Here is a 19,093-nt window from a genome sequence, read left to right as displayed (position 1 = left end):
CAGTTCAGCCAAGTTTCTTCAACCCTCTTTCCAACTGCACCAGTTGAATGTATTCATGCCATGTAACCATACTTGCCAACCCTCCCGATTTTCGCGGGAGACTCCCGATTTCATTGCCCTCTCCCGGTTTCCTCCCGGGGTCATATTTCTCCCGCATTTCTCCCGATTTCTGACTAAATCAGATTTACTCACGACTGTTTCCACTCGGACTTTAATACAGCTACACCATTGTTTGGTTTCCATGGTAGCGCGTCTCTTTAGTAGCGCACGCAACTGAAAGTCAGGGTGAGGAAGATAGTCACAGAAAACGGAACAAGAATCGACAACTCGACCCTCTGCTCACTCCTTTCACATATGCTCCATCAAGGATGGTGCTACAGGCCGCAAGGCACTTAGAACTACAATAAGCATGTTAATGTTAATCTAACAGCTCCGGCGATCCACTAGCCCCCCCCCCCCCCGCGGTGGTTTTGAAATGCTCCCGATTTCTGAGGTCTCAAGGTTGGCAAGTATGCATGTAACACAAGTCTGAAGAACAAGGTAATACTTAGCTTGTGATGTGGAGCATCTAGCAGCTATATCCATATGTTTCTGTGGATCTGGCACATAAAAACTAAGCAAATATTAGACTTTCATTTATCATTTGGCCAGAAAGACGCTCAATGTAATGCTAATGTTGCTACTTGTTAGATGGGTGTGTAAATAGACACATCTTTGCTGCATGTAAGTTATAGCAACATGGTGCCGTTCAAGGATTGACTTGTGAAGTGTGTCACTTTTCCAAAGGTATTTTGAAAAAAAATGCTTTTTAATAATGCAAGAACATCATTTTATTTCCATCATATGTTATCTTTTTAATGTTATTGCTTTTCCTATTTTCCAAATCACCTTTGGGTAATTTATTTCCATTTAATTTGTATTGTTGTAATAGATTTTATTTAATCATTGCAGTCCTAATTTTAATACAGAAGTAATAACTTTTTATAGTGCTGTATAAAAAAAGTAATCATTATTATTATAAGGATTCAAACTTGGTTAATGTGCAGTTTCTAAGCAGCTACTTCCTGGCAGAATATGTTATCTCTGGAGGTGGGGGTTTAAAGAACACTTGCAGGCAGCAGCAGCAGCTTGATGCCATCTGTTTTACCCCAGGATCTATCTACATAACAGGAGGGTACAGAATAATTCATTACAATGTTTAGTTTTCCATTACCTTTATCTAAAAAGTATATATATTCATTTCAGAACTCTACTTGTATTGAAGTATCAGGGTCTGCCAGGGTCAAACGTTCAGAGTTGTTGTTTTTACCCCCCAGGCTCCCTGGAGGATATTTTGATTAAATAAGTGGAATAAAGGTCCCATGATGCAAGATGCTGCAAATATCAAATGCTGTTTCTGTATTATGTGATAGTTAATGCTTCAGAAACAATTACAATTTCTTATTTTTTGGCCATTTTGGCGTCAAACAGAAGCCCCCAGAGCAGCTGTGTTTCCTGGACTGATGACTGTGAGCGAAAGCAGTGACACATCACCAGAAAAGCTCAGTGCACGGACCAAAGAAGTGATGGCTCATTTGTCCCAGAGCAACTATTGTGACACTGTGGGAAACAATACCAGACTTCTCTCATCATCTTGCCTTAGTTCTTCCAGATATTTCCAGTCAGTGGCGATGGAGCGGGAGATTACACAAACGGACTCCCTCGCTCTATTGTCATCATCTTTCTGTCAACTCACAGGAGGCGACTTCTGAATGGCTGCTACTTTATTCTGTCTAATGGCTCTTTTAGGGACATTAATGGCCCTTCTGTGAAGATCTGCAGCAGCACCACAATATGCTTGAATAGCACTGCACCAGTCATGTTTCAACTGAGGGCTTTTTTTGTTCCTTTTTAAGATGTGCTTCCCAATCACATCTCCGATGGAAATGACTATAGCTGCTGCTTACCGAAACACAGCAAACAATCAAATTCAAATGACAATTTTTAAGGCAAACTCTATGCACTTGAGTGAACTGCAAGGCAGCAGCTCATTATGTGTAGAGAAAAACCTAATGTAGAACATACAACAGTAAGGTATAATATACACAAACAAGAAACTCTGTAAAGTTGCACTTGCCAACGTCACCATGCTGACATGCTAATTACTGAGCAGGTTTGATTATGTTCATCTCCTTATAAGGCCAGCTGTTGGTAATTAGAACAACACACATTGCACAGCTGAGGCTGATGGGAATGCCATTGGTTTACCAGTGTTCAGGGAAGATGACGTTTTTTTCGACCTGATGATGACACTAATGGAAATGTGAGATGATGACCAAAGTCATTATCAATCCACAAGTTACCTCCTAATAATGCTAAATAAAAAGGGTTTTCCTTACATTAAATGGAAGTGTCTACTTATAGCAAATGACTGATGAGTCACTGATAAACTGGTTGTGTGAAGCCAGAGGATGACACCCTTCTTACGACAGAAGTTCAGTTAAAATACAAACAGCTATTAGGCCCTTTTTGTGAATTCCTCTTTCATCGAAGCAGTGCTATAAACAGCTGCCTATATTTGCCTCTAACAGCTGCCCTGTCTTTCTCTTTTTTGTTTTTCGGCAACAGTGAGGTGAGAACTACAAGCAGTCTGTTCAATTCACCGCCTTATTACCACAACACTTCCATTAGCCTTCTGGGCTCTCTGTAAAAAACTCTAATTTAGTGTGCTTGCATTATCTCTCAGCAGCACTGCTGTGAAGTCTACGGCCTAATGTCCGTCGTATTATTGCAGCAGGGCTTAAGAGTAAAGTGGAAGTTAAACTTCAGCTTGTCCAGAGTAGTGAAGGAGCTGAGAGAGGCAAGCTCAAGTATCATCAGCTCTCACATGTCGGGCTGATGGGTAATAATTCATTAATAAAGCACATCTGCCTGTGGGTGTTGTACCCCTCCTGGGAGGTGTCACACACTTGAACACTCACAGATGTCGGTTCAGTGGCGTGGACTCATCAGCCTCGTTTAAAAATACGATGCGTTCAATAGACTTTAATTAGAATCCAAAACATGGGCTGCCCGACAACATGGCAACAGCAAGATCAAATTACGACATTGACAAGGGACGTCGATGGAAGACGCTGACCTGAAAGACAAGCAGGACACAAAGTAATCAGCTTAAACAGCAATTTGGTGATTATTAACTTGAAGAGTCCTCAGTCCATGTTTGTGTCCTTGTGAAGGCTCTCAAGAACATGACAAGGAGAACGCGTCGTAGCCTTTTGAATTGGTCCTGTGTTTGTCGTTTGATGTTGTGTAACAGTTGTTTGGCCGTGACAGATTATTCTGTAAGTGAGTCTTTGGCTCTCCTTCGCTCTCCCCCATTCGCTGCTGCCAGCCAAGTCTCCATGTGATGTGTGCTCAGTTGGCAGGTAACAGGCTGGAGTCTCTATTCCCCGTCCGTCTAAAGGACACGCTGTAATGCTTTTAAAGAGAGACCCAATGTGATTAACAAATACAAGAAAGCAAAGTTGATACTTGTCCTTGTTGGAAGTATTCCTTTTGGATAGTCGATGAAAACATAGTTTATTTTTGCCAATAAAAGTCAACGAAAGAAGAGTGGATACAAATTTAATTTGAAGTAATACTATATGTAATTGTTTGTAAGTGGAATTGAACTAGCTATAGTCATGTGTCACATTATAAGTAGTAGACATATAGTCGTTGGAATGCTGTTCAAACTAGTTTATGCATTTCTTAGAGGTCAACTACAATATTGTTTGTTTCATATATCAAGCTTTCAATTTATTTAATTCTTACATTTGTAGTTTCTTGTTGTATTGAATTTTCTTTGCTTTCAGCTACATTTTACCTGCTTTTGACCTTGACGTCTTTTGACCTTGAAATGACCAACATCATGCTTCCAGTTGGAAAAAACAACAATGCAAACTGAGGAAGACCCACAGTGTCTGAGAGATTTAGCCCAGATAAAGTGGTTTAATATCTTCCTTTTGAAAATACTCGATTTGTTGCACAAACAGCTCTTTAATCGCTGTTCTAATCTTTGCAGCACTGCGATGAGTGAGTGGGATCCTGTGGCAGGTTTCGAGGGACATTAAACCATTATACCATAATTAATCCAGCTTTGCATAATTACTGCAGCAACGGCCTACAACATTTTCCAGCATGAGTCTTTTGTGCGAGATGAAGAGGTGTGTGTCTGGAGGATTGTGAAGAGGGTTGTTTGTGTCAGCATTTCCCCCCCCTCCTCCTCCTAAAGGTGCTTGGAGACAGATAAGGAAAATGGCCGAATGTGAAAGCATCATCTTTACCGCCAAGTCAACAATTTTCTCAAGCCATGGCGTCTCTAAGATGGACGGACATGGAGCGGATGGCACTGCAGACCTCTGAGAGGACAGAGAAAATGAAATGAAGAGGACTACATGACAGCAGGGACCTTTCCCAGCACATTGAGATACTGCACTGTTTGACATGTCTATTAGATAGAGACGGAAAAGGACATGAGGGTGACATTATCATCCGTAGCCACAGTGGTCAAAAGCAGCAGAGAAAGGCAACCTTACAGTTAAAATCACCCGATTTCGGAATGTATTAGGCTTTTATCAACTTTTATCAACTTAAGAGATAAGAAGTCTGACTGATTCATTTTCTTCTTTTTTCTTTTCTATTACCCGGGCCGAGAAATGGGTCAGATGTGAGATTAGGAAAGATGATACATGGTGAGGTCTTTTAAATCTAATATAATGAAAAATGAGAATGGCATGGACGGTCTCAAGATGATCCCATTGCTGAGTGTGTGTGTGTGTGTGTGTGTGTGTGTGTGTGTGTGTGTGTGTGTGTGTGTGTGTGTGTGTGTATTTGGTGTAGCTAAGCCATTAGCTTTCGTCCACATAGTGAGTGTGGGACAATGGAGCAGAGACACGACGAAGGTATTCTGGAATATTAATGAAATCCTTTCCAAATGTAAGGTGCTAAAGAAGAGTAGGAAGGGTTAGCTTATTTCAAATAATGGTCTATCGTCATAATAACATATGTTTACAGAGATACATTTGAAGCACATGTACAGCTAAGTCAGGTACTCAGTTAGCAATCACTTCCTGGAGAAAGAGAAAGAACATCCCATCGCTATGCAATTTTCTGAACCCTTTTAAGCCAGTGAGTGAGTGGCTCTGCAGGCGGAGAGGGATTCCTCTTTGGGAAATCCACTCAACCCTGAACAATAAGCACTTTTCCTCTCTGCCTGTGCGCTGTACAATACACAACGACTCATTTTTCAAGCTAGCAATTGTCATCCCAGAAAATACAGAGCGTGAGATGCCTGAAAGTGTAAAGCTCATGGGATATCAAAATAATCTCCCTAGAACCTAAATTATGTATTTAGTTGTGAAATAAAAAGCGACAATTTTAAATATGACAAATTGAGTGTAGCTTCAAGTTTATTTCTGTAGATATCCACTGTAGTAACAGCAAGTGTAGTTGTCCTTGAGCAGCTTTGTTAAAAAGACAAAGATAATCTGTTTACAAGGCGGATAAACGTACTGTTTTGATTCGATTTTCATTAGCTATTCTAATTTTGTGTCCATTACCTATGGTAGCAAGCAACCAGCGTATCCTGCCTGTATCTACTTACATAAGTAATTCAAGCGCAACACGTGGTAAGGGTCTGCCATAAGCCTCTCGGTAAATAAGTTCCACCTGTTGACGTTTTTGTTGGTTGAGTAAAAGTGATACAAAAGCATGGATAAAAGTCCCCGGTAGAAACTGACAGGAAATGTTAACGTAAAATACCTTTTCCATCTATAGTTAAGTTAAGTAGCAATTCAAAAAGTAACAATTGAAGAGTTTTTGTAAATCAGCCCAAGATATGAAGCTTGTCGTCAACAGCTCTTCAACTTCAATGCTTTTAATATGAAGCAGCGGCAGTAGAACATGTTTTTTAATTAGCAGTATTGTAATCCAACTCTGACACAGCTGCAGGGGAGTAAACAGTAAACAGGGAGGCTGATATTAATGTGACCAATTTAAAATCTTTGGTTAGATGCTGCATTATTGTATGAAGAATTATTTTGACTGACAATGCAAGTGTGATATGATGCGATCAATCATAGAGGGAATTATCATTAAATATATCAAAATATCTCCAAAAAATATATCAAAATGATCCTGTTGCGACTAAATAAGTTTGTTTTTGTTATTAAGTCTGTATAGTACCATTTGAAGGCCAGGATTCTACTGAAAAAAATAAATAATTCAGAATGTTTTTTTAACATAATTTGCCTTTACTAAACATTGCGCCTACTGACATTTTGATTGCAATTCCGTTAATTGTGCAGGACAATAATAATAATACCAGCTACTGTACTTGATAGCGTGAAAAATGCCAGCCATGTATAGAATGAAATATGGGGTTTCTTAACTGAAATCTTAAGAATAGTGAACTTTACCATAGTCCATTCTTTGAATATTTCCTATGTGGTGGTGGGGGGCCCCCTAGCTTCAGGAATGGAGGGCCCCGTTGTTAGAGGCCTGCACTGTATTACATTACGCCGTTTATTTGACTAGTGGCTACTCTGTGACCCTCAGGGCGGCCGCTGATGAATGGCCTCCCTCCGCCACACCTGGACACACACACACACACACACACACACACACACACACACACACACACACACACACACACACACACACACACACACACACACCACACACACACACACACACACACACACACACACACACACACACACACACACACACACACACACACACACACACACACACACACACACACACACACACACACACACACACACACACACACACACACACACACACACACACACACAGGGAAACAACAGGAAATAGATATCCTTCATGGCAAAGTGTCATTAAGACATGAGGAGTAGTGCAAAAAAACAGAGCTCAACTCCGCCATCAGCAATCTGCTTTTATAGCCCAGACCAAGAAATGAAATATGATTAGGGAGGTAATGGTGACCTCAGAAAAAAATGACTTCTTTCCACCACTAGAGAATACAATTATGGATAAAGTAATGAATGTTCCTCTTCTATCATCCATTAATTATCGAGCAACTCGGGTGTGAAATTGCCGGCTCTGAGTGGCTGCTTAACTTTAAAGTGATCTTGTTTATTGTTCAGATATAGAGCTAACGGCTTAAAATTGATTTAAATCTAAACAATGTAATTTGTAGAAACCAAGCATCTTTTTTAAGAAGGCACACAGCGCCTGACCGTGAAACACCTGCTCGCCATCATCCGTTTGTTCGGGTCTCTGCTGTAATATTACAGCGTTTGTAGCATTTGCACATTAACCTATCATTAGCATGATGTTTGTTATTATGGACGTTAGCTGAATTATGTACATAAACCAGGCATCTGCTGAGACAGCCTCTACACACCTACATACACTGAGGAAATATGCAAATTCTCATCATTTGGCAGTAACCTGGTTTCTATAAACATATGAAAACAGGAATCCTAGTGTGTTTAATTCAATTTATAAACACACACAAGTGTTCTGGCCAGAGTTGTTTAGATGAATATTTCAGTGCACCACCTTCCTCCAACTGGCCCTCACAATCAGTGCCAACGTAATGTCACATTGATTTGAAGTGGAGCTGCAGCAGGAGGACATGTCCAGTGTGCGTTAGCAGCCAAACACAGTGTCTCTCACTAAAATCACTCTTAACAACTTCCTCTTACCGCCTAGCTCTAAAATACAGATGCAGATGGTTTTTTAATTAAAATACAAGTTACAGCTTTAAGAGACTCCAGATATTCCCTCTCATTTGGTAGCTTGTATGCAGACTTATCAAAAAACAGATTTTTTCTAAGCAATCATGAGTCAAATAGGAGTAATTAGAACCTTCATGGGGACTATTTTATGTTGTGGAATTATACACATTTGTTGCTGTAGTTAAGACTTTAAATACACCAATCCTTTAAAGAGTTGAAGAGAGAGGTTGCCACCACACTGCTGCACTTTAGGTAAAGGGCAACTGCTCTTCCAGGTTTTTGCACCTGTTTCTGATAAATAATAATACAAAAGTGTCTGGAATAAGATGCGAGGGCTCTAGCAGATCTGCTCCTATACGTTTCTAGCACAGGCAGATGGTAGAACATGCTAAAAGTTGCACCTTTAATGCAATCTTCATGTACTTGGTGAAGCAGATTCACACTCGTCATCCTTAGAGACTCGTACTCTGTAGATCAATCTGTCCACATAACGCCACAAGAGGAGGATATTATGCCATAGAATTCACACAAAAAACACCCGAATGACTTCCAGCAGCTGGCATAAAACGTGTTACGAGCCACATGTCGACGTCTGGCAGTGTGGAGGTGAGGGAGTCCAACACACGGTGCATCAAACAGGAATCAAACGGCAACCTGTGCTGTGTACCTGATGGATGTACTTTACGGCTACATGGTACACAAACAGTTCTGCTTCAGAGCCAGATGTAACCTCCAGGGAAGAGACCAAACCAGAGCTTTAAAGATATTTCATATTGGACTTCCATTCAGCGGATGAACATAAATACAACTCTACATGTTAATGGATGCGTTATATGTGTAAATAGGCAGGGGGGGTGCTATATATATATATACAAAAAAACACCTTCAATTTCAGGGGGGGCGCGGGGCTCCGTTGGCGGGGGAAACACCCCTCCCCCTCCAAGACAATGGCAGGGGAAACACTGGTTCAGGTGATTGCATTTTTAAAAAGGATATTGATTTTAGTCGTTAGGTTCTTTTATCAACATCGTTATACTGTAGTGTCTGTTATATATATATATTTTTGTCTAAATTCAATAAAAAAAAGGATATCCACTTCAACTTTTTCGCTAGAAAATTCAATTTGTTTACTAAATTGTTCTTAGGTATTCTTTCTAACTTGCTATTACTTCTCATGTTATTTGTATGTAAAAACCTGTATTTAACCATGGTGATCGTAGAGAATAATAATTGGTTTTTCAAGAGCCTCTTGGACCTGACAGGCATCATCTGTTACGGTGAGTGAAGCGTTAATAAACGCTTAAAAAAGCCTTTATTTCAAGGATAAAATAAAAATAACTTGGACAAAACAGAACTCTCACCGGTGAACTCATTCACAAACAAAAGACGAACCAACACTGAACACAGGAAGAGACAAGACTAAATACAGGGAGGGGTAATCATAAGACGAGAAACGGCCGGGCAGGGGAGGAGGAACACAATCAGACAACGAGACACACCAGGGAAACTAACGACAGGGGACACACACAGGAAGAAGGACCAGACAAGAAACAAGGAGGAAAATACCCATAACCAGACATACAAAACTACAAATGTGACATAACAAGAGAATCCTGACATCATCACTGTTAAGGTGTTGCATATACTAAAAACAAACACATACAAATTTGGAAGAAAATGAAATAACAGATCTGTCAAATGACAAATACATTAATGTATCCGTAAAGATTCAGGCCCTTTCGCCACTGATTCCAAGCAAACGGAGCAGCATATTTAATTTAGTTTCCAAATTCAGACGTGGCTTTAGGGACTGACAGTAGGAAAGCTAACTGATTATATTGAATCCAAGAGTATCGTAAATATAACTGCTTCACAACGCTTTATAAACTGCTTACAGGCTCAATCAGTGACAGAGCAACTGATTCAGAAACTAAATCCCTGCTTTAAATCGACGATGCAAAGTGAATCGCTGGTTTGTAATGCACTATTGGCCCAGAACAAACAAGAAAGATGTGCATGGACACGGTGTTACAGTGCAGATGTCTAGGGGGGACAGCATGAGCTAATATGTGACTGTGGAGAGGGTGAGGACAGGGGTGGGGGAGCAGATAGTGGGAGTTAAAGGTGGAGTCCTCCCTTTCAAGCGGAGGTTAAAAGCCTTTGAGGCGGCGACCTTGGTTTTAAAAGGAGACTCACAAACAGGTGTCAGCACAGCTGTAAGAGTCAGAGGGGAGGGAGGGGGAGATGGATGAGGGGACAGCGGAGGGTGGGTCAGACCACCATGACAACAGGGAGGGTGCATTCCTTCACTCTGATGGGACGATTTGGCAAATAAATCGTTTCTTTAGTTGATCAGATGAATTGTTTATAACAATTACAACGCTGAATTCAAAATGGATCACTGTGGCCTTAAAGAGCTCATATATAAGAGTTCAATATTTAATGTCTTGAATTTCACTATTTAATGCCGTTTTAGGATACTTCCGCAGGGTAGAACAAGGTTTAACATTTAAATCTGTATAATATGTGTTGGCAGCTCTGAGAGAGGCGGGTTTTATCTCAGGTTTAAGGCTCCACTAAAGGATGGCGTTTGATCATCAAAGAAAAACATCAGTCTTAGCCTGTTTTATAGAGAGAGAATTAAATGTCTGTGATCTCCTACACATTAGATTAATCTTATTAGTTGTGACTTTCGATTGGGTTTGCATACCTCAAATGCCAAAGGGAGCAATTAAATGTCATCCATCATCTCTGGGGATGGTTTTGCTACACTTCGAGTCTTATGCAATCACGACTTTCCATACAAATGTTTCTGAGAAGGTTACTGCATCTAAGATCATCGGAATCAACATTTAAATATCTTACCTAGTATAGCACTCTTTATTCAGCAACCATTATCGGGATTTACGTTGGCAACATTACCTCAGATAATTGCAGTGTCATCCGGGCATTTTCATTCTTTTTTGGCAACATGTACAGTACATGTAAAAATGCTGTTAAAGAAACACAGCACTGTACACGAAAATAGATTTTTGAACAGTCCGTTTTTTGTGCTTCCATAAGGTAAATATAATGAGAAGTAAGAACCAGAGTCGCATATTGAACTGTACACCTTGAGGAAAGTATGCAGTGGTAGAATGCAACTTAGTTCATTTACTTAGCAAAGCACAGGGCCATTCACATCTGATGCTGAAGATAATGTGAGTGACTTCCGGCCATATAAATGACTTCCTGTTATCATGTGACCAACGTTTCATAATTAGCTGATGTCCATGTTCTATTCCCTTGCTCTCGATAGAAAAAGTTATTGCAGCTATCTTCAATATTTTGGAATAGAGGTGGATGTGAGTTTGGTCACGTCTCTAAATGGCACTGTGTTGGGTACACTGATGATTCTGTACTCACTCAGCTCTGCGATGCTGCCCACCCGGGTGGCGAGCAGCGACTGTTCCAGCGTGCGCAGCTCGGCCTGTGAGTAGCCCTGACCTTCGCCCCCCCGCCCCGAGCGCTGCTGGTCTCGGTGCAGGTTCAAACTCTCGGGCAGGCTCAGCACACCTGCAGGGCAAAGAGAGCACAGACAGGAAGCATTTATGCACACGCTTTTGGTGAATATTAACATCTCTTTATCTGCAGCACATTGCAGCCTCCCACTTATTATTTAGCTGATGTCAAATTAATCATCAACGCTGTGAAACAACAGAGGAATGCAGGCTGGGAAAAAAAGTCTACTGAAGCAGGGGGGAACACATAAATCAGCACTTTTAGTTTGATGTTCTAAACAGAGCAAGTAAGCTGGATGAAACACAACATTTAGACTGAGCATCAGAAGAGGGGATACATGTGTGATGTAAAGCAGGGAAGAAATTGCAGGTTAACAGGAAACTGCGGTTATAAACATAAACACAACATTTCAATGAATTGGAAGCTGAGTAATTACATAAAGAATTATTCATAACATCAAAATGATTGCAATAGCAGCATCGCTCAACATTTTTGAAATAAAATGTTTGATTTCACTCTCCTCTTGGCTTTACGTCCATTTTTTTGTTCCTAGTTCGATCTCTAATTGGGCGGAGATCCACATTTGTTTCTACTGTGAATTGAAAGTGTGACGTTGTTGCAATGTTTATTTCCATGTGGTCGCAGGTGTGTTCTGTGTCCCCCCCCCCCTCTCTGCAAACAAGGCCCAGCAGATGATGCTGGCTGACGAAGATGGATCCATTGAGGTGGTGTTAGTGCAGCCAGCCTTTGTTTAGCTGCAGGGAGAGACTTGTGACGGATGGGATATTGAGTTTTTCTTTGCTACAGGAAAACGGGAAGCAACAGCCCGCCGAGTGCTAATCCTAAAAACGACAGGGCGCAGGGGGATCCGCCGTTTCCCAGCAAACACTAATTACAACATGGAGGAACTCAGTCAATTTGTCTGTGTGAGGCCAGCATGTCAGACCAAACACTCCAGCTGCAGATTCCTCCCAACATGTCCTCCCCCCACAGTGAGCAGCCCCAGAATTCCAGTATTCCCCAGTCCTCTTCCTCCCACAGCCTTTTCCCTGAGGTCAGCTTTATTTGGAGCCTCCGATAATGATAACAAGAGATTTTTCTATTACTGTTTAACCACTGGACTGTAATGATGGAACAGCTGCTATTTGGGTGTGTCTCAAACGGAACTAATTGAAACATAGTCGATGTTTTGTTTGAGCATTTCTATATTTTGAAGCGAAGACCACCCTCTAAGCAGTGCTTGGTGATTAGCAGGAAGGAGAACATATTTGGATGTAAACAGAGGCGGAAGAAGTACTCAGATATTGTACTTGAGTAAAAGTGTGTAGAAATACTAGTAGAAGTCCTGCATTCAAAATGTTACTCAAGTAAAACTACAAAAAGGTATGAGCATCAGTTGAAGTACCAAAAGTAAAAGTACTTAATATACAAATTGGTCTATTTCAGAATATTGTATGACTTTGTATCCTGCAGGGTAGTTGGTGAATTATATTTCACATCATTAATCCAAATATTTGAAGTAACTAAAGGTATTGAATAATTGCAGTGGGGGAGAAGTACAAAGTAGCAAAACATGGAAGTACTCAAGTAAAGTACAAGAACATAAAAAGTGTACTTAATTACAGTAATTGAGTACATGTACTTAGTTACTTTCCACCTCTGGATATAACCACAACTTTTTATACATTTAACTTTTCTTCCAATAGCATTTAAATGACTCTTTTCCAAGTTTGATTTGGAGCTACCTCACACTAAAATATAGATAGTGCTGTTGAAATGGTTTTATGTAACCAAGACCTTTACAAATTGAACATGCACCTACATTTGGCCCAGTTCATCTTTACATCTTGTCTTTTGACCTGCAAATCGGTTTTACAAACGGAACATTTTTCGAAAATCAAAATGTGAAAACTGCGAAGCAAACATCACGTCTGTGTTGCAATGCTGCAATATGCTTAGCACTCACGTTTCCAGGGAAAGCAAAGCCCAAATAATTCTGAAAGAACACTTCAGAGTAACGGAAAGCAAATCAAGATTCCTCCAAAAAGGAAAGCTATCCATCTCCTGTCCCAGGGTGCAGCAGAGCAGTCTCCTCTAATCATCACAACTATATTTGCATTCATGGCCAGAGACTGTGATTTTTGAGGGGAAACATGTTGAATAATTCACAGTGTTTTCCGCAATCAAGGCCTCCCATCGTTTCCATCACCCCAACTTGATCTCCCCCACTGCCCTAACTATTGTTTAATATAACCCCGGGCTGCCAGGGAACCCTTTGCTGAATTATTCATCCTGTCAGATCAAGACATATAAACAAGTCTGCAGCTCCCTCTCCGCACCTTCCACTCCCTCAACATGTGATCTCACTTGGCTCCTCCTGATTGAAAAAATCCAAGCAGGAATATTTGATCGAAGGAGCTGTTTGAGTAATAAACATCAGAGTTGAGAAAGAAGTCAGTCGGAGGCGGGGATGGAGGGGTGCTGACTAAAAAATTTGAAGCAGCATGAGATATATATATTTCTGAGTCACTTCAACAACATCTTCCTGTGACCCCCGAGGCAATTCCCCCGAGTTGGGAGGTGTTTATATATCATACTTGAGAAGCCCAATCCCAGATAAACTGATACAGTATGACCTGTGTTTTCTATTCTGGGGCTCCCTCATCTGCTGTCAGGCGGATATAGCAGAGACTGGGTCAGAGCGACAAGACTACTTTAAGATCCGAGCGAGAAACAATTTCCCCTGAGTCGCCTCGTGCAAGTCCTCATAAATAATGTAGAGGATATTTGCAGGTATTTGCAAACAACAGCTGTCTGTACGGGGAAAAAAAACACATCTTCCAAGAAAAAGGATGGAAACTTAAAATAAATTCACATAGCCCAGAACAAAGCAATCAATACATCTCGCACAGCTTGGACCTTTAAAACAAAATATGCTACCCTTTGATATTTCCCAGATTTAAAGCCCCCTCCCTGCCGTGTTAATGAAGCAATTTCTCAACCGACAAGAGCGAGGTTCACACACCAGGTATGTTTCAGAATAATTCTTACATTTTGTTAAGAAACTTTACTTTTTTCGCATCATAGATTGGACATCTGTTGTTTATGAACATCATGAAAAATGTAAATAATGTAATCAGAAATTATAAGGTCCCCTGTTTGTGTGGCTCTGTTATTTCTTAAGTGGTATTATTTCTATATTTCTTTTTAAACACACATTTTTTAATTCTCAACAATGATAGACAGCTACAGATTATTGAAATTAACTATTCAGAATATTCCCGATAATCCTGATAATGGAAATTGACCAATTTTTATTTTATTGTGATAATTTTTTATCATGATCAAATCCTATACAGTATAACTTTCGATGTTGGTTGTTGTGTTTTTTACCTTTTGACAGATTTAAGCTAGCTGTTTCCAACTGCTTTATGCTAAGCTAAGCTAACTGTCTGTATGCTCAAGCTTCATATTTAAAAGGACAGTATTGGAGTGTCGTCCATTCTCTGTTCTCTGCAAGAAACTGCAAATGAAACCAATTGTATTTAATATAAATAAAATGAATCTGTTTGTTTCTGTTCTTCTTCTGCTGCTGAGGTGGTCGGTGAGTTCAGTGGACTGAAGGCTGCCAAGCTTCTAACAAATCATTACGCAGTGTTTACTGAACCTTGATGGAGATGGATGCAAGCCTGACCTGCAGGCATACGAGCTAATGACCTTGAGAATGTCTGAGAATCAATCGACAAGGGACTCGAGAAAAACAGCCATGTTTTCAGCCTCATAATGGAGAATTTTAACAGCATTCATCAGAAGGTTTGGAAAAGCTTTTATGAGAGAAGTTTGCGATCCTTCAGCTGAAATGATAGCCAGACAATCAGCTTTACAGTCCCTATAAGTCTGACAGCATTATTAAAACTACAGCTAAAGTTTTTTCCAGATCCATCCACCAAAGACACTTTTATTCCAACTTCAGAAGTTCATAGGAGTGACAGTAGACTTTTGAACAGGGAATAACACCCTGCTGGTTTACTGGTACACCTTGCACTTTTGAATTGGAGCTCTTTTACTATACCTGAAACAAAACGGTTTTTTTGTGTGCATTACGCAAACAAATAGTCTTGTTTTAAGTTTTTTAAAACATTGCATCAGGTGTCATTTTACCTCAGCTGCTGATATTTTCAAGTCAATCTAAATCTAATGGTGTCACTTATAATACTTAATAAATAACGCTAATTGTAATATAAACTTATCAGCAATTTATTTTCTCTATTAATAGTTTTGTCCTCAAACTGTCTTTCTCAAAAATGTATAAAAAAGCCAAGGTGATGTTTTTTTTTTATTGTTAATTTGTTAGACAAACATACCTAAATCCAATTTTCTTTATCACCTAAAACAAAGAAACATCTAATTGCTCATTGAGTACGTTTATTTTCTGTCGATTGACTAATTTATTTATTGGCTTAACGCTTCCAGTCTACATCTGGCTCTTAAGTATGTGGTTTTATATGCACGGGCCAATGCATGTGCGTGTAATGGATAGGCCATTATACAGACTTTCCTGTCTCTTGCATTAGAAAAGCTCCATTTAAAAAAGGTCTTTTCAGAAGAGAAATGGCAGAAAGGATTGTCTGGCCTCTTGGAGATCAAGCCCTGGGCATAATGGGATTCGTGATCAATGCCATCCCTTTTTAGGAAAGGCAGCCAATCCTTTGTCTGAATGGCTTCACCAGTCAAGAGCAAAGAAAGCTCAATCCCCTAATGCCCGACCTTTGAACAATCTCCTCCAGAGACTTCACTGCTGCAACTCTTAAGGAAATGACTGGCCAATACGAAGCGAACAGCTTGATGAGGACTGGAAGACATTTTTATTTGCTAAAAGCCACACAGACAGATACACTTCTACTCGAGAAAGGACAAGTCAAGGTCAATGGCCCCATTAAACACGAGTGCCAACATGTGCAGGTAATTCCGCACTATTCACCCGTAGAACACATGGCTCAGCTCGATTATTTTCTGCAGGAATGTCCAATAGATTTTTCTGTTGTGAGATAAGTGTCCCCCCCCCCCTCCATCGTTGGTGAGAAAACTCTGCCTGAATATGAACAGGTAGTTGCTATGGCAACAAGCGACTGAATGCCTGAGCTGAAAAAACCAGCATTTATTTTTCTGTCTTTTTTTACTGTAAGGAAAAGCACACACACGAGAGAACTCTCTGTGTGCTCGAAGCCCTGGAGCCACGTATCCGCCTCATGGATGACCAGCCATCCAACAAAAAGCATCCCATCAACGCTGCGGGTTGATACAGTTGGGTAATTGCTGTATACCAGAGAGACATTTATTCTCTCATCAATAATGAATGAATGTACTTGGGACTCAGACCACATTAGCGGTGCAATGGCCAAAATGATTAAGCGGCCGACCCAACTGGCTAACTGCAAATGTCAGCTGCAGATCCATGACCCACACAGAGGGAGGGGGGGGTGGCAGCAGGGAGCAGCTTGGTGGGCGATGAACAACACTAGATCCAATCGGGCCCCAATGTGCATTAATGTCTACGATGTGAGCGTATAATTACACGTAACATTTCATTTTTAAAGCTTCAATGTTCACCTGCATCCGTATCTCTTTACACAAAAATAGACCACAGGGATTTTTGATGTCAGCAACTGAATCATAATGACTCACAATAATATGTGTAGCCTATACACTATAGACTTATAGCTATATGGACACGCTTATAACGTTTTGTAGAATAAATCCACACTCTGAATGCTGTGTAACGATACCCCAAAGTCCCAAAAGATGATGCTTTTTTTAACGGGTAAAGAAAATATGGAGTTTTTTGTTTTATGCAAACACAATTCCCTCATTGATAGAAGTTATTAAATAAAGTTTTTAAAAGTCATGCAAACAGGGATCTAACACCTCCTTAAATCAAAATGCAAGGACTTTCAATGAATGGCGTAGTTTGAGACTCGGTCAAGGTCATGTGTAATATATTTACACAATATTTGCAAAAGCATTAGATCGGTAGATGACATAATCGTGTGTCACACTTATTAATAACACCTCTTAGATACATAATTTGTGTGGACAAGGTAATCATTTGTGGCCGCTGGGTTACCCTAACCAGATGTAATCTTCTGGGACTTCACAGGCTTTGTAAAAAAACATAGCCAGTGCATGCTTTTTTTACAAATAGGAAAAGGAAAATAGAAAAACACATTTCTGGATATCTAGCATTAAAGTAGGGCCAATTCTAATAGTACAATAAGTATTGCATTTTCGGGAAGTTCTTGGTCGCAACTATACAAGATAAATGACCTTTAAACTATCATAAACCAGAGTTTCTCTTGTTATCTATTATTTCAGTCTTCACCAGCGCTGATTACCAGTATTGTACATGTACTGTATGTACGGATGTCTTCTCATGGTGACAGTAATCACAGGGCAACTCCACTACATCAGGGTTAATAGCTCAGTTAGGAGTTATAAAGGTTTATTTCTCAGCGCCTGCTCACTCTGCAGACAGAAGACATACAAAGTGTCACAATTATCTTTCTCACACAGCGTGGGAGCAGCTCATAATGGAAGTCTCAGCATGCTTTCACCTAAATGAGGTGCCATGAAGGTCCTTTAGCTTTTATGAAGGTGCCCTCACGTGCATCCAACTTTTTTTTAAATGTTGAAGTTAAATGCATCAATCTGGTACACTTTGAGCACAAAATGAATGTATGGATACTGCTCTCAACACTCATATGAAAGAGAGCTGTATACTTTTCAATAATCCAAACATCTTTAGAATATGATCAACCAATAACAAATCATTTAAACTTGTTTATTCTTATCTTATGTTACCTAGTTAGCATTCTTTCTTTTTATTTATGCATATTTTACTAATCACTCCCCTTTCAAACTTTTGTTTTGTTTTACTTTCCTATAGTACACATTGGAATGATTTATTACTTTATTTTTTACAATTATATTAAATAGATAAGTGTGCTCTCTCTCTCTCTCTCTCTCTCTCTCGCTCGCTCACAGAGGCTGTGTGCTCCTCCGTGGCGATGACGTGAGCATAAAGGGAAACACTGCGTCATGACGCAGCAGCGGTAGCACTAGTCAGGCTCTGGGTGGTGTGAACAAAACGGGGGCTGAAAAGAAAAACCGGTTCCGAATCAGAAAAGCTTTAGCACGGAACTAGGACGGGAATCGCGTTGGTGTGAAAGCCCTAATAGACTATATTATGCATTACATTAATGCACACAAAGCTCAAATACTACTTACTGCACATATTCTTATCTCATATTCTATATTCACTGCACTCTATTTCACTGTAAATTACTGCTTTATTTTATTGCTATTTAACTATATTTTATTACAGTGTCCTTAAAGATTTGTTGTTATATATTTTATGTATGGAACATGACATCAAGTCAAATTCCTTGTATGTGTGAACCTACCTGGCAATAAATCCGTTTCTGATTCTGATTTAAAGGAAGATGTCTCATTCTCTCAGAGGCAAGATGTATTTGATGTATCAAGTGTTGTTCAAATAGAGCTACATTTTATGCAGAATGCTAGCAATTTAGGGAAGTAGAAACGTTTGTCGGTAAGGACGCTGGATGAACTATGAATAAATAGATTTCCATTACCTCAATCCCCAAAAGCCTCCACTACAAAGAGACTGGAATTGTTGAAATGGTTCATTTCACACCACTTTCCCTAAACCTCAGTCTATGACTACATAATGTTACCACCTCCTAACTTGATTTCAAACCTAAATTCTCTTTCTTTTTATCGTTTCGGATATAAAAGCAAAGCCGTGAAGGTGACAATGAACCATG

General features: G+C 40.0%; 1 protein-coding gene across 3 annotated transcripts in view; it reads right to left on the bottom strand.

Annotated features, from left to right (window-relative positions):
* Positions 1-19,093, bottom strand: part of btbd11a (BTB (POZ) domain containing 11a) — a 188,718-nt gene that overhangs the window by 39,756 nt on the left and 129,869 nt on the right. For all 3 annotated transcript variants that reach the window (XM_034075211.2, XM_034075214.2, XM_034075213.2), the window contains exon 2: positions 11,154-11,303. In XM_034075211.2, coding sequence (XP_033931102.1) covers positions 11,154-11,303 — 150 coding nt within the window. The remainder of the gene's footprint in view (positions 1-11,153; positions 11,304-19,093) is intronic.

This window comes from Pseudochaenichthys georgianus, chromosome 23, assembly GCF_902827115.2.
Source record: "Pseudochaenichthys georgianus chromosome 23, fPseGeo1.2, whole genome shotgun sequence".
Classification (NCBI taxonomy): Eukaryota; Metazoa; Chordata; class Actinopteri; order Perciformes; family Channichthyidae; genus Pseudochaenichthys; species Pseudochaenichthys georgianus.
The sequence above is the reverse complement of the archived record's forward strand: the minus strand, read 5'-3'. Positions and strand labels throughout refer to the sequence as shown.